At 41.7% G+C, this 15,457-nt stretch overlaps 1 protein-coding gene across 3 annotated transcripts in view; it reads right to left on the bottom strand.

The window, feature by feature from the left end:
• LOC104576668 (regulating synaptic membrane exocytosis protein 2) overlaps positions 1 to 15,457 on the bottom strand; it is a 122,080-nt gene that overhangs the window by 9,602 nt on the left and 97,021 nt on the right. The window contains exon 1 of one of the 3 annotated variants that reach the window (XM_088529797.1): positions 8,573 to 8,727. The exons of the other annotated variants lie outside the window; for them this stretch is intronic. Coding sequence (XP_088385923.1) covers positions 8,573 to 8,702 — 130 coding nt within the window. The 5' untranslated portion in view covers positions 8,703 to 8,727. Of the gene's footprint in view, positions 1 to 8,572; positions 8,728 to 15,457 lie in introns of those variants that run through there. 3 annotated transcript variants of the gene reach the window in all.

Consider the following 15,457-nt stretch of genomic DNA (forward strand, 5'->3'; position numbering starts at 1 on the left):
AGTGCAAGTCCCTTGCTGTTCAGGACTGCAGAGCCACTGATACACTCTTTAAGTATCAGATGAGGATAAGCTCAAAGCTGCAGCAAGGAGGAGGGTTTGACCTGCTTAGGACACTTAAATACTTGGGGTGCCCCATGCTTGCTGCTCCCTACCCTAGCAAAGGGGCTGCATAAAAATGAGTGCAGTATTTCCATCTGAAAACAGCAGTTGGAGCCACAAAAAGACTAAGTTGTCTGTAAGTGACTATTCTGCAAGAGTGAAGTTCCTTAGGTATCCAGAGATCAGCTCTGGGCATGTTGAATGGGTTAAATAAAATCACCAGGAGTAGTCTGAACTGATCCCATTAGGCAAAGGGTGACACGTTAGGCTTCAAATTCCCTTGCAGACCTACAATTCTTGGTCCACAACAGCCCAAATTTGTTCATACTGAACGAGGCATTTAGCTCATTTTTGAGTATTGCTGGAAGCTGCAGATGAGTTGATTCTTTGCTTGCATCACCCACAGACCCCAAGCAGCAGATATGCTGGGATCTATTTCTCATACTAATAACATGGGAGACTAATTTAAGCAGGATTTGGGAAATGCTCATTCCACTGTCACCTTGGTTTGAGCCCATCTAATCAACTCTCAAAAGACAGCGCTAGTCACCAGATGATGAAGTGCTGTGTTTCCATTTTTCCAATGCTCTTTTTTCACAATATATGACCTATTTATGAAGCCCAAAGAGTATTTCGAGACCCAGGAGCTAACCATAATCACTGCAAAAAGCACTTGCAAGGAAGCATGTTTATTCCTCAGCATTTTCAGGTATCGAACATTTTTCTGGCTCCTCCGCCTTGCAGGTTCTTGTCAGAAAATATTCTTAAATTTCTTGGGAGGCCTCACTAGTTTTCCTTTTTCAGTCAAGAAATACTTTGCCACTCCAGTCCTGTATCCCCTTATTTCCTCCTTTCTCTCTCCTCTGGCCATACTGGAAGCTGGGTTAATTATAGTAACAGGCAAAAAAAGTGAAAGAAAGATGTAACGACATGATCAGCAGCAACGCTCTGGCCAAAGGCTGGTCAAGCAGCACTCAGGTCCCATCTTGGATGAATTCTCTTATACAGGACCCAAAAGGCAGTCCTTATAAATCTGTGCTGCTCGGTGGATTTACAGAGGTCCCAAGGAGCCCAGGAGGCTCTGGGCAGACCACATCCTTTTCCCGTGCTTTATTCCCCTTCTGTGGCAGGGATGGTCATATTTTCAATCTGGGGAAGATCCCCCTGACATGTCTTGGCTTTACACGGTCTACTCCCGAGGACGCTACGGTTGAAGGCAGACACCCCCTCCTGGGTCTCTCCCACTTTTTATTGCATTTAGAGGTGGTTTTTGCCACTATAACTGCACAGTTGTGCTGCTGCCCATTCCTCTGATAGCCTTAACCAACCCTCCAGCACATTCCTGGGAGCATCAAGCGACTGAAGCTGCTGGTGCCTCAGTGTTGTTGGTACAAGCTCTCCAACACTGGGTTTCAAATATTTTTACAGGACTGTCATTTTAACAAGAGCAGCATTTCCAGGTACAAAATAAATACTCATGTTCCTAAAATCCCTGTACCACCTATATTATTATTACACTAATGAATATGTTGTTTTAGACAGACACGGAAAAAAAATGGCAAACAGTTGTCCGTGACAGCTTACAACAGGTTTTCAAAACCTGTAGCCCCAGCTGAGTGCATTGGGGACCACGGCTGGGAAGCAAAACCAGAGTGTGGTGAGACTGCCCTCACATTATAACCTCCCAGCGGGATTCCCACTGCTTTCCTGGTCACCGGCTCCATGCTACAACCCCCCAGCAGGATTTGGGATTCCCACTGCTCTCCTGGTCACCGGCTCCACGCTACAACCCCTCAGCGGGATTCCGGATTCCCTCTTCTCTCCTGGTCACCTGCCCGGCTCTTCAGCAACAACATGGCAGTGGTGACATCTGGGCAGATAAATTTTATAGAAGTTGAAGATAGATTCTGATCATGATTTTAATATAGTGGATGACATGTAAATACATGATGGAACTGCAGACTTCACAGTGCAACTTGAAACAGAGAAGGCTTCTGTTTCCCAAGCTTTCTTCTTGCTATTTCAGAATCACTCTTCTTTCTTTCCTGCAGCTGCAGACTCCTTGCACTGACATCAGTGACAACTGTATCTGGGTGTATATGAAACCCCTCAGTTTTGCCTTTTTACTTTCACATTCAATCCTTACACCTCTCCAATTAAACTAATGATGCATTTATGCAACTCATTAGAAGACCCAACAAATATAAAGCTCAAATATAAAACTCACTCACCTAAAAACATTTAAGCAGAATATTCAAAACACCAACCACACACCTTTAAAATGATAACTATAAATTTTAATTTATAATCAAATAAAATGTCTTTTATATTTATATTTTCCACTGCCTACTTGGCCCAATAAAGATCAATACATCCTCATTAAGCATTTTTTTTTAATGTATGGCTGCAGAGCCCATAAGGTATATTGTTTTCAACACTCTGCAAGATGCATTTCCAAGACTGCAGCAACACTGAAGTTTACTGAGTTACTAAATTACCTCTTGATGAACCGTTCCAACCTGAGCTTGAAGGCTGGAAAAATACTGTTGTTCATTTGAGTGGCTCAAATACTAAGTTAAAAAAAAAAAAAAAGAAACCTTCTGATGAGACACAATAGTAGTACAGAGCACATGCAGAATTATTACATTATCCTAATTGCTTTCAATTAGAAATGTGCAGTTCCTGACAGTGAGATGTGAACCAGGCACACATTGTGCACAACCACTCAGTTGCTTTCAGCCCTGCACCAGAAGCCTCTGTCTCTGTCTCTGATATAAAACCATCAGTTTCCTAAGTGCAGTCTGAAGACCTGTCTGCCAAAGGCCTCTTACTCTTGCTGTCAAATAACACAAAGACAAGACACTGAAGAAGAATTTTGCTTTGCAGTCTGCACTGCATGTCCCATGTGTTAAATGACCGGAATGAACAGTATTTTGGGAACACTCATTTAGCCTAGTTACAATCTCTGCACAGACAGCTGTTCTTCTAATTCAAATATAATGTCTGACATTTTTGCAATTTCTGGGCAAGGGTCAAACAGAATGGTACCATTTTATTTCCACTTCGTGCATCTGTACAGAGATCTAAATGACCACAAAAAGTGCAGAGCAGTGGGAAAACATAGAATCATTATGGTTGGAAAAGACCTTCAAGTTCATCAAGTCCAAAAATCAGTCTCATCCCCAAGCTGCTGAAATCCTGAAAAAAAATGAGCAAGCAGTTTTGTGGAGTTACATTCTGATTTTTAACTATTCTTTATGTAAATAGTGTAATAGGTGCATATGTTACCACAAGAAATCTTTAAATCGACAATTTTTGATTTTGTCAGTGACAAAGCAAAGCAATCTTAAGCAAAAAGAAACCATTGCTGCAATTTTGAGTTATAACCTTTGTATGCACATGCAGCTTTTTGGATGTATAGCAACCTCACATGCTCATTAATAACAATTACTCTATGCAGTGCAAAGAGCAAAATATAAATTCTTAAGCAATAAATAACACATATATTAAAATTGCTTTTTGATTTTCATGTTATATGAATTAAGAAATGTATTCTAAATATTTAATAATGACAATAACATCATACAGCCCTTTTTTTTTTTTTTTTTTAGCCCAGCTAGGGTCATTATATACCTTATCAGAAGGATCTGTGCAGTATTTTCAAATGATGCAGCGTGTTGAAACAATTCAGCACTCTCTACTAGGGCTTAATGAGATAGATCATGCCAAGTAGTTAGATGGCTACTGAGATTATACAAATTAGAAACAGTTCCTCCTCATAGCTTTGTCCAAGATGAGTAATGATACTATGCAAATATAATTACTTAAACAAGCACAGTTCCCTAAACCCTGAGCAGATTTCACGCCGTCATGACCCATTTTCAAACTGGTGCTGTTAGAACATTTACCTCTCGGTTTGGAGCATCGGCAGCGCAGCATCCCAGTGCTCTGGCTACACCACTGTTGACCTTGCAGCTGGAAAATTACAACTACAGCATGTAGATCTATATAAGACTTTTTTTTCCAGGTGTTTGTAGGTACCACAAGGGATGAAGCCTGTCATACACGGCAGCTTTACTGCTGTTAATATGGCCTACACCATAGGCCATATACCACACACCAGAGCTATACATTGGCTATTTGGGTCTACCCTTCAATGCAGCTAAAGCTTAAATAAGAAACCTATAGAAAATGCAAGAGAAATACAGCTTTAAAGTTCTGTTGGACATTTCAGTCATTCAGGTTGTACTGAATGTTAATTCAAACAAATTGACATTAAAATTCAATTGATTTCAGTTTCACTAAATGTCAGTCCTTCAGGAATCTTTTTTACTCTTCTCTGTTGGTCTCCCGGATACTTCCCAGGGTACATGTTTTGTTTATGCCTCACTCCTAAGTTTGCTAGCAGAGTAAAATCATATCTATGTGTATATTTTCAAAAAGGTGTAAACTATTTTAGCATTTAAATCACATTTATAAGTACAGTACATCAGTCTAATCAGTAAAAAAACCTGAAACTAGAAAGGCAAATGCAACTGGTTGGACTAATTTCTGCATTGCCCCTGCTCTGCAATATATATATACACACATGTGTGTGTGTATATACATCTCAACCATAAATTCAAGGGTCACCTAGACCCTTCAGAGTGTTTTTTACCCTCTAGATGAGCCTCTCACTGCTGCAAAAGATCCACAATAGATCACCTTTGTCCTGTAAGCATCAATTGATCCCAAAATCCTTAAAGCTTGATCTTCTCTTAGGCAATATACCCTTATTTCATATTATACTTTGCTTCTGCCTATGAATATTCCATGTAAACAAGGTCATCTTTACCACCAAGGCCAAAAAATAGGCCAATTCCCCCAAGATTACATCATTATTCTCAATTTCTTCACTGACTAATACTGCTACTAGCCCTTCACTCTTCTTAAGAGGATAATTTTAAAGCATTACCCCTTCCAGTGCAGGATTTTGTTCACTTTAATAATTACTGTGTTAATTAATTTATTGTTACTACTTCCCTCGTTTTCTATTTCTGGTTAAATTATTGTCTGCTTTTATTGTCTACTGGGGCCTCCGGAGGGCCAGGGTGATCCGGTGGCCTAACCACAGGAACAGGGCCCAGGAACTGCAGGGCTTCGTCGGGGAGCAATGAGTAATCTGTGAGCAACGCCACCAAAACCAACCACACTCGTCAAGGGAGCACTCAAACATACATCTGACTATGGCCTGATCCTTCCCTCCCTAGCGTCAATGACAAAACTGCTGCTGACCCCTACATGGGACCGAAAAACTCTTCCAACAAGTTGTTTTCTAGGCAGATAGATGCACATGCAACGCGTTTCTATCCTTACTGACCTCCTGTAGTGACTCTCAGAGACTTCGACTGGTGGACGCGGGCAAAATTGTGATGTATCTTCTCCTCAGCGACTAATTCACGCTATTTTTGGCATGGTTGTCTTGAAGAACATTCTGTGGCTTCTTTTTCAATTGCCTTTTGTTTTTCCAACATACTGGGAGACCAAGACGCTTTCCCATTCTTTCTCAGTTAATTTAAATATTACATTACCATAAATTATCTCTTGAATTGTCTTCAGCACCTGGAAAGCATTTGACTTTCCCCTTTAATTTCATAGTACTCTTCATCACCACCCAATAAACCAGTGCCTCAGCAACAGACGACATGAAATGGAAACAGGCTTCCTTTTGGAGGGCACCTTTCTCTGCACAGATCTTGTCAGAAGTAGCAATTTGGTAGCTGCATTCCTTACAACCTCCCATTTAACAGCATGTATCAACACCTCAATACAAATGCAAATCAGAAATGGCTCTAGCAGACTATACAACGTAATGCACCTTTATCAGAGCAAAATGTAGACAGTGTAATTTGAGGAAGCAGCAAGTTAACAGCTGTGCTCATAAAAACAGACCTGGGCTTTCCGGCCAGGACACGTAACCCAAGCTTGGTCTTCATTTCTCAGTGGATCAATGTATGTTGGTTATTATTTCTTTTTTCCAGTAACATTCTCATTTGTACTATCACATTCTCCTATTGTCCACGACAGTTCAGTAAACTCAAAATCCACTGGTTTTTAATATTTTATGTGCTAGAGCACATACTATATCTATACGATACATACTATATGTATATCACTATATCTACACAGCCATGTCACAGTGTAAATTCACTTAGAGTGTTAATTCCATTGCCCTTTGAATTTAATTATCAACTTTCCATTCATTTCAATGAAGCCAGGATATCAGACAGACCGTGATGCCTGGGACGGACCAAGAGCAGCCGAATTTCAGACAGGTAGGGATGTGACCTCCACACCTCACATCTCCATTAGTACAAACGGATTTAAATATGTACCCTCAATGGCTGCCAGTTCATGTCTGGATGGAGGCCGTTCCCTTTACCGTCAATAAACCCAATATGCAGAAGACATCCTTTGATAACACAGGGTGTGTGATATGTAATTCGCTCTGGGACCATAAGCAGCATTAGCTCCTCAAGCCCACCAGTGACTCAGGAAGCTGCAGTCCATCCACAGCCCCCCTTCTGCAGGTTGTTACAGCCTGCACGTCAGGGCTTTTTCTCCTTTAAGCAACTGGCATGGGAATTTAGCTTCTCCCTCATGGCATTCAAAAATGGGATCTCTAACATCATTCCTATTAATACATTCCATTGAGTTACTGCTCATTTACTTCTAAACGTAGTATTATTGCTCACATCTTTTCATACCTGAAGATATATTAAGGGTCAGTGTATTCATTTCAGTAGTCAGTGACCAGAAGTTTCCAGGGGAGCATTTCAAATAAACGCCCAAAGAAATCAGATTGTCTATTTTTATTAAAAATATGATTTAGCAGGAAATTCAAAAACACCTCCATAATAGGGCATCTTTTTGCAAACTATCTATCATATGCAGAAATAATTACAATTCTAATCTCAAGGCTGGGTAATTTATGAAGTGGCTTTAACTTCTATCTTTTTCACATTAAACAAATTAATTTTTCAGATTTAACTCTGAAAAGGAGCACCAAGCCCACAAACAGCAAAGTGCATGGACAATTTAGGTACGCTAGCAGGACATAATTATACGAAAGCAATCAGAAGATAATAGACTCCAACCTGAGTGCAGAGGTCATTGCAATCAAACAACCAGACTGCATTTCTGCCCGTATAATCTCACCAAATGCACTTGGGAAGAGTTTCGCTGTGATGCCCATCACGTTCGCTGTAACCTGGTGAGTTAGAACCTAAAGGTACTAAAAACTCAGGTGTGCAAAAGCTATGACTCACTTCTACCTCTGCCTTTTTCCATTGCATTACACGAGCTACATCCTCAGGTGCTGCCTATGCATAAAAAAAGGGACGTGGATCTCAGCTAAGAAGCAAGTTATTTTTTTCCTAGAGAAATAAAGAAAATAGACCATAAGAAAATAGACAGTCATTGTGCTGTATTTCGCACAGGACGGGTACCATTATTGTAAGTAATATTCAGGACAGAAAAGACAACCAGTCCTGGACAGAAAAATATCCTTTAATGAAGACCTAGGCACATTTAGTGTAAATTAAGATGCATTCAGTGCTGTAAAACCCCTTGTTTTCAGCAGAGGAGTTTACTAGCATGTCAGGAGACGAGACAAAGTGCCCTGCAAAGCCTGCGCTCCTTGGCTTCCCTGCGCAGGGCCAGGAGCAGCTGTGAGCCCTGAAGGGGGAACAGCCCCGGTTCCAACCTGCAGCTCCCCAGGAGCTGCACGGGGCCAGCAGGGAGCTCAGCGGGAAGGGAAGGAGCCTCCCCAGGCCTTGTCCGAGGGGAAAGGAAGGTGCTCGGGGGAAGGAGCAGCTTTAAGGGCACCTCCAAGCAGGAATGAGGTACTTGATGGCTGAGGATGGGTGCACAGCCCTGCACACACGTGTGCCTAGGACGCCTCTGTTCCCTCGCGCTGTGCTCCGGAGGTTGTGAAGATTAACAAAGGTGCAACATGCTCAGTTAGTCTTTCCGAAGGCAAAATTATTTTCATTGTTGTTACTGTTGCATGTACACATACCCATAATCCACAGTAATACAGATAACCTCCTGCCCTTCTCCTCTGCGTTACCTCCAGCCTGCAGCAAACACGTGGAAGCTGCACAGCAGCTTTCCGGACCGCATGGACTTTTCCTGAGCGGAGACTAAGTGCGTGAGCGCTGCCTGCCCGCGCAGAGCTCCTGGGGAACAGCCGGATGGGGCCACTACTTAGCAGTCCCCATCTGCTTTCGGTGCTAATTTCTGCCACGCTGCTGGACAAGGCCAACACGAGCAAGTGCTGTCAGAAAGTAGCTTCTCCCTCTTCTGTTTTATAGCTAACAACTTCGCCTCAAAGCGACGCTCCGGCCGAGCATCCCAAAGCTCCCCGCACCTGCCCCCGTCCCCGCAAGCGCCGTGTCCCGGGAGCCGGCACCCCCGCCGCGTCGCCCCTCACCTGCGTCCTCCTCCTCCAGGGAGTTCATGCAGGGGAAGTAGACGGCGAGCGCCTCGAAGGAGGCCGAGAGGCTGCTGCGGCTCTGCGAGCGCTGCATGCTGCGCCCGCCGCCCGCCGTCTGCCGGCCCATCTTGGCCGCGCGGCAGCCGCCCTTGGCGCGGTACAGGAAACGCGGCGTCTTGGCGGCGGGGCCCGGCCGGGGCCCTGCGGGCTCCGCGGCGCTCGGGGGGCTCCGCTCCGCTCCGCGGCGGCAGCAGCAGGCGCCGCTCCGCGTGGCCTCCGCGTTGGCTCCGCGGGGAGGCGGCGGCGGCGGCCACGACCCCGCTCCGCTGCCCCGGGCCGGGGGCGGCGGCGCGGGAGGCGGAGCCGGGCGGAGCCGGGCCGGGCGGAGCCGCCGCCGCTCGCGGGGCTCCCCTCGTGGGCACCCACGGGACGGAGCCGCCACCGCTCCCTCCGCACCGGGAAAAAGGCGGTTCCTGGCTATTCCCGTGCACTTCCCTCAGTGCCTTCGTTCGGCGGGTTAATGATTGCGAACAGGTCTCAGGGACAGCAGTTATAACTTAGGAAAAATGCAAGTAGCTGGCTCCATTTATCATTTACCTTTCTAAAATCCTGGATTTTTATACCAGTTTCAGCCCAGCAACTGCTTACTTAGACCCATGAGTTATTCTGAAAAAGGACAAATTTCTGTTTTTCTCTTAGTCCCTTTAAAACATATTCTGTTACTGCAGCATACTGGAAATTCAGCAATAATAAACAAAAGGAAACAACAATCCCACTATACTTAATTGCAATCATGGCTCACTGAAGCAATTTTTACACACACACAATATTTCAAGGCTATTATAATATAACATTCCTAATAAAACATGTTGCATGTGACAGCATAGAAACTTGTTTTGGAACAAGATAAATCCACTCCCAAGGTACAGCTGAAGTGCACGGTGACTTCCCTACACTTAGACACTTAACCTTTAGACATCTAATAAAAGTCCTGTTCCAAAACGTATATTTAGGTGTCGTTGCACACAAGTTGTGTTCCTCCAGTTGCAGGGCAAAGGCTGAGATGCCCTTTCCTTTGGGAAAAAAAAAAAAAGTCCAAGTAATTATTAAAAGTAATCGTTGAAGATATTTTCTAAAGACTTGGTGAGTTTAGAATGTTTTATCCATAAAAATTTAAGCAGGCAAAATAACTTCCATATTTTTATGGAAGGTAAGGCATGGCAGAAAGTAAATGTCTGTGGCTTGGTTTATTTTAAAATCTGCTCCAGACCACTTCTGGGAAGTGGAATGCATAAAAGTAGTTAATATTCACTACTAGTGACTTTCCTAAAAACAAAGAAAAAGAATAAAAATGAAAAATATGCCCGGGAGACAGTAAAAAGCAAAATAATGCCAAGAGCAATTATGTTTTAATCTCAATGATATTTACGTGGTACTGTATTAATACTTCAGTATTAGCTCCATCGTACTGAGTATGTTTAACAAGATTAAACTGATGTGTTTGCTAATACATAGTATGTAAACAAAGCATTAATATCATTGCATCTTGACCCTGCATGTGCAGAGGGGTTGGACTAGATGATCTCTAGATGATCTCTAGAGGTCCCTTCCAACATTAACAATTCCATGATTGGTAAAATCAGCTTCTAACATGAAAGTAGCTTTAAATATTCCAGAATCTGTATAAAGGCAGTTCTAAAATATCCTGAATTATTACTGTTGAAATACAAGATACCCATTCAGCAAATCTGTGACAAAGCACCAGATTGCAATCCTACCCACATTTCCTTAACATGCTTATCTCTTCTGAACTTCTTTCTTCAACGTTTCGAAGAAAATAACAAAAACAAAGACAATGACCTGAGATAGGATAGTGAGAAATTGTCAGTATTCTATATGGAAGCTGGGGATCTGTCAGTGGATGGTGTTAGATAGGGATGGTGTTACCTACAGCCGAACTGCTGGCTGTGCACATGTTGCATAAACAAGGGGTACTACCCTGACAGTGACAACCCCTCCTGCTTCCCCATCCAGTTGTTTTGCTGGATTTTTATTTTAACTGCTCCTCATTGACCTGTGTAAGCAGTTGCAAGTGAGAAAAATTCCTTTTATAGGAACTGCATCAAAACTCAATGCTAAGTATCAAGACAAAGCATGAAACTTCCAACTATCATATTTCTTTAACATTTTCTAATGGTTTGCTGAAAGAACAGTGCATGGTGAGAATTCAGGTCAAACAGAATCTAAGGCCAAACAACAGCTATAAATGTTATGTACTATCCCAGGGCAATTCTGCTTGTGGAGTAGGATAAATCATCAAATGGCTTCATGGCTCATCTGCTAATCTAGCAATGCAATGGGATTCCACGTTTCATAGATGAATCCTTCTCTTTTTAAAAATATATAGTTATAGTATACACAGCAATTAAGCACAAGAAAAAAAAAGGAAAATTATTTTAATTTTATAAAAATTATAATCTTACCATCTTTACACTGTGACTGGTGTATTTCCCCAAGTATGTTCCAACCAAGCACCAATGATTAGACTTTAGACAGGGATACTCACGTAAAATAATAGTTTGATGATCCCTTCATGAAAACATATCTTTTTTCTTCTGTAAAGAAAAATATGTCTCTTTACTTGCCCTGGGCATATTTTGGAAAGGGCTCTCCAGTGGAAGCGCTATGGAAAGCTGATGGGAAGTTCCTGTGCACTCCCTTTTAAAACTGGCCACAAAAGGCACCAGGAAATGGGACTGCCCAGAGCAGGAGTTATCTGGGGAGGGTTACAGCACACGTCTCTGGAGATTGAGCTATATGTCCACAGGTACGATCAGGAAAGCAAAAACTGATAAGATAGGCAGAATTTGCAGGGTTTTTTTTTAACGAGCATTATATGTTTCACCATTTCACATCATAGCAATGATTAGTAGAGCCTCTCTGCTCTCATCAGGGAAGCCATGAGCAAATCTCTGGTTTTACGTGGTCCTTTAGCAGAGACTGACCTCGGGTTTCTCAGACCATCTCTGCTTGCCCCTTTCTCTGCCCCCTCTCATGCTCTCCTGTCGATCATCACTCAACAGATTTATTTTGCTCAAGGTAAAAAAGACTGCTCTTGATCACGGCTGTCTTCAGAAAACACAGTGCAGCTGCTTGGCTTTCTAAAGATGTTAATTATCCTTAACTCATATTATGCCTACTATTATGCATAAGATTTTACAAGTATAATTCAAACTCTTTAGCCGCCTTCCACCCAATGGCTTCAACATGTAAGAAAAATCTTGCAGAATGTGTTCAACACAAGAAGGATGAATGGCTTCCTACCAGAACACATAGGACAGTCCTCCACATTTCCCACTGAGATGTAATCCAGACTATGTTTTATTTAATTGAGTTTTGGCCTCCTCTCATTATACATTCAGCCTTCACTAAGCTGAGGCAGACAGCACACTTAAAAGAAAAGACACACACAATAAATGCCATCAAAACTCTCAGAAAATGAGTTAATCGAATTATACACCCCCAACACACCTGTAACAAATTTGGAAACTCAACTTTTATCTAATTTTAGGAAGGTAGAAAAAGGAAAACAAAGCCCAGTACTAATTGGAGGAAATGCTATTCTCCAAATAAGCTGTTCTTCAAAAAACTTCCTCTAACCTGTCCATGTTAAGTATCACTGGGATATAAGACTACAAATATTATTGAAAATAGACTTCGTTTTCTTCTTCTTTTTTCCCAAAGAGCTAAAGTAAGAGCTAAAGAGCTGAAGTTGTGAACCACAACACTGCATATTTCTCTTTTGGATTTAGCCTGAAGAAAGCAGTGCCAGAAACACTTTTACAGCCCATGACAGAACATTAATAAAAGAACACGAGACTTCTTGGGAAGTTCTTATATATACAGCTACATCACTTGGCTGGACAGCATGCATGGGTCGTGTTTGTTGATATGTCACTTGGCTCATACGACTTGGCAAAGGGTTGAACCTGTCACCTGTGTAGTGCCTGCACTTGGATTTGCATCTCGGTGATTCCCCTTTTTTTTTTCTACCTGTTTGAGCAAAATCAGCAGCCAATGAATCCCCTTGCCCAACTCCTCTGGTCCATCTGTTTTCTTGACTTTTATTTTTTGCATTTTCTGAGTATTCTTTACGAAGCAGTTACATAAAATGTGGCTGCACTTTGCTTCTGCTTAAATGACAACAGCACATTCTTCCAATCTCCTCATTCTTTTGGCATTTTCTGTTGTAAGCTCAACTCCATCCCCAGTATCTGTCTAGGTCTACAGTACAGATCTCTGCCAAAATAGCTCTGCTGACCAGATGCAGCTTCCTTGACCCACATAGCTGTTCTGGAAGAATTCCTTAGTTGTTAGTGCAAATGTAGTTATTTCAGCAAAACAGTACTTTATTAAAATTGCTTGTTTTGCATGCCCAAATTAGGGCTCATTTGCTGGTCCTGAGTTCCAGTATTCCTTCTGCTGTTCATGTCGTCCCAGCTGCCTCTGGCAGCTCAATTCTAGTGGTAAGTAATTTACCCTCGGTAGGAATCACCTCAAAGTCTTGAGTTACACCTTTTCAGAAGGTACAAAATATGCTTTGAAGAGCTGAAAGCAATGATGTCCCTCATTATGTCTCTCCTGAACACATAGGATTCAATGTTTGAAAGTGAAATTTAGAAATTTTAAGATTTAAAAAAAAATGCTTTAAAAGGTAGAGACTTAAAGACAAAAAAGTAGTAACATTTTTCAATCTGGAAAGGAAACTCAGTAGGATGTTTTCATGTTTTCCAATCTACAGAAGTACTTCTCAAAAAACTTAACAGGATTGCTTTACCTGTAGGTGTCATTGCTCTTTTTTTCTTATTATCTTTGTTAATGAAAATGAAGATTTGTTTTAAACAAAAAGCTCTTTCTCAATACTACTCTTAGTCATATTTGGAAGTTACTCTTTGTTATTTAAATAAAATATATTCACCTTTCCTCTCTGCTATTCATGATAAAGCCATAAAAAACAGCTCAAGTCAGACTCTTTCTAAATAACATGGGGAGTTGTTAACAGCCTGGCAGGCAGTGCTGCAACGGCACCAGCTCAGAGGCAGCTAAGAGATCAGAACTGGAGTGTAAAACCTTAATGCTGCCTATTTCTATTTTGATTAAAATAATTTCACACCTTCAGGATCACAAGGCAATCTACAAACCACAAGGTGTTCCGGAAAATGTATTATTGCATAATACTTAATTGGGGTGAGAAATAAGGAGCAAGGAAATAAGAATTTACATGCTCCTTTTAAGGTAGGAGGGTTTTTGAAAAAGAAAGCCACAGGATACAATATCAAGCTGTATAAAAACACATTTTTTTTTATAAATGCATACATGGGAACTATCTGTTCCCTCCATTTGGATGCTAAGCCATCCTTTTTGCCTCTGAGAGGGGAAATCCACACAAAATCATTTTGTAACTCACCAGATCCCTTAGCTTAAAAACAAATGGCACGTATTCATATATAGTCCCAAATATTATTATTTCAGCTGCCTGTGTACTCCACTAGAGGTTTTCAAAATATCTTAGATGAGGACAATATAACTGAATTTAGTTTCTGAAACCATGTCTTCATGAAACATGATTTATTTCCCTCTGTAATTCAGTCTTCAGTACAGAATGCCAAAAAAGTACAGAAATATTGGCACTTTGGAAGCCTGTGGTGCACGCTGCACTGCACAATAAATACAGAGTTAATGTCCCTGTGTCAATGCAGAAGCCCACCACTGTTACTTAAAAAGATATACTGTTGTAAAGAACTTTTTGGTCTTTAAGCTGGTATTTTTCCAGAAAAGAAAGAAATACAAGATTGTAATGGATTATTTTTGCAGACAACACATGAAATGGTATGACACAGCAATATGGAAAGTAAAATACCTGTCTGCCATCCGCTGCTCTCTGGCCTCTGCACTGAAGGTCTGTAACGCGTAGGGAGCACAGGGTTTCCTGAGGGCACTGCTGCTAAAAGGCAGCTCTGGCCAGATGCACATTTCCCATATTCCAGCAGTTCTTTACCATCAAGTAGTGAAAGCTTTGAGAGTCCAAATGTCGCTATTTTAATTTAAGAGTCATCCGTCTTCAAGTCTGTGTCCTAATTATGACCTACCTGTAGGCTATTGCAGACTAAATAGGGATGGTTCTGCAAAGCCTGTGCGTAATAGGTTGTCTGTTTTTCTTTACATCATAGACTGCCTTTACTGGCAACACTACACTTACTGGCAACACTACACTTACTGGCAACACTATGTTTACTGGCACTGCATGCACCAGCATGTGCATTATTCCACTGCAGAGCAATCAAGTAGGGGCTTTCTGATGCCTCCTGTGCTATGTAGAGCCTTGCAGTGTCTGGCCACATCTATTAATCCCTTGCAAAGCATCTATTAATCAAATTGTCAGGAGTGTCTCCACTGTGTAAGCCAAGGGTAACTAGTTCCACTCACAGCAATGGCTCAGACTCTGCCCCCTCAACTTCCATCTAAATCCTTCCAAATAATGCACAAGTTTGGAACCTCTGGATCTTAAAAGTGCAAGAACTTCACTGGAAGATAGGCCTGTTGAAAGAGGTCATTAATTTCTATGGAGCTCCCCGTAGCTGCAAAAATATGTTGTATGAATATTTCAAAACCTTAACGAAAGCCTCAATCACACAGAAGGACTGTGTTTGGGTGAATCTGACCTATAGATAATTCAATTCACTAGTAAACACCTTAATTTTAATGGTCATCTCTAAACTCAATGGCTACAAAACTACAGCCTGACTTGATCTGTACTGGGATTCACCCAAAAAGAATGAGAAAAAAAATGCTCTCAACAAAAATTATAAATGAACAAGAGGA

Source organism: Tinamus guttatus, unplaced genomic scaffold (genome assembly GCF_059628265.1).
Source record: "Tinamus guttatus ecotype Peru unplaced genomic scaffold, ASM5962826v1 Tinamus_guttatus_pri_ptg000346l, whole genome shotgun sequence".
In the NCBI taxonomy this organism is placed as follows: domain Eukaryota; kingdom Metazoa; phylum Chordata; class Aves; order Tinamiformes; family Tinamidae; genus Tinamus; species Tinamus guttatus.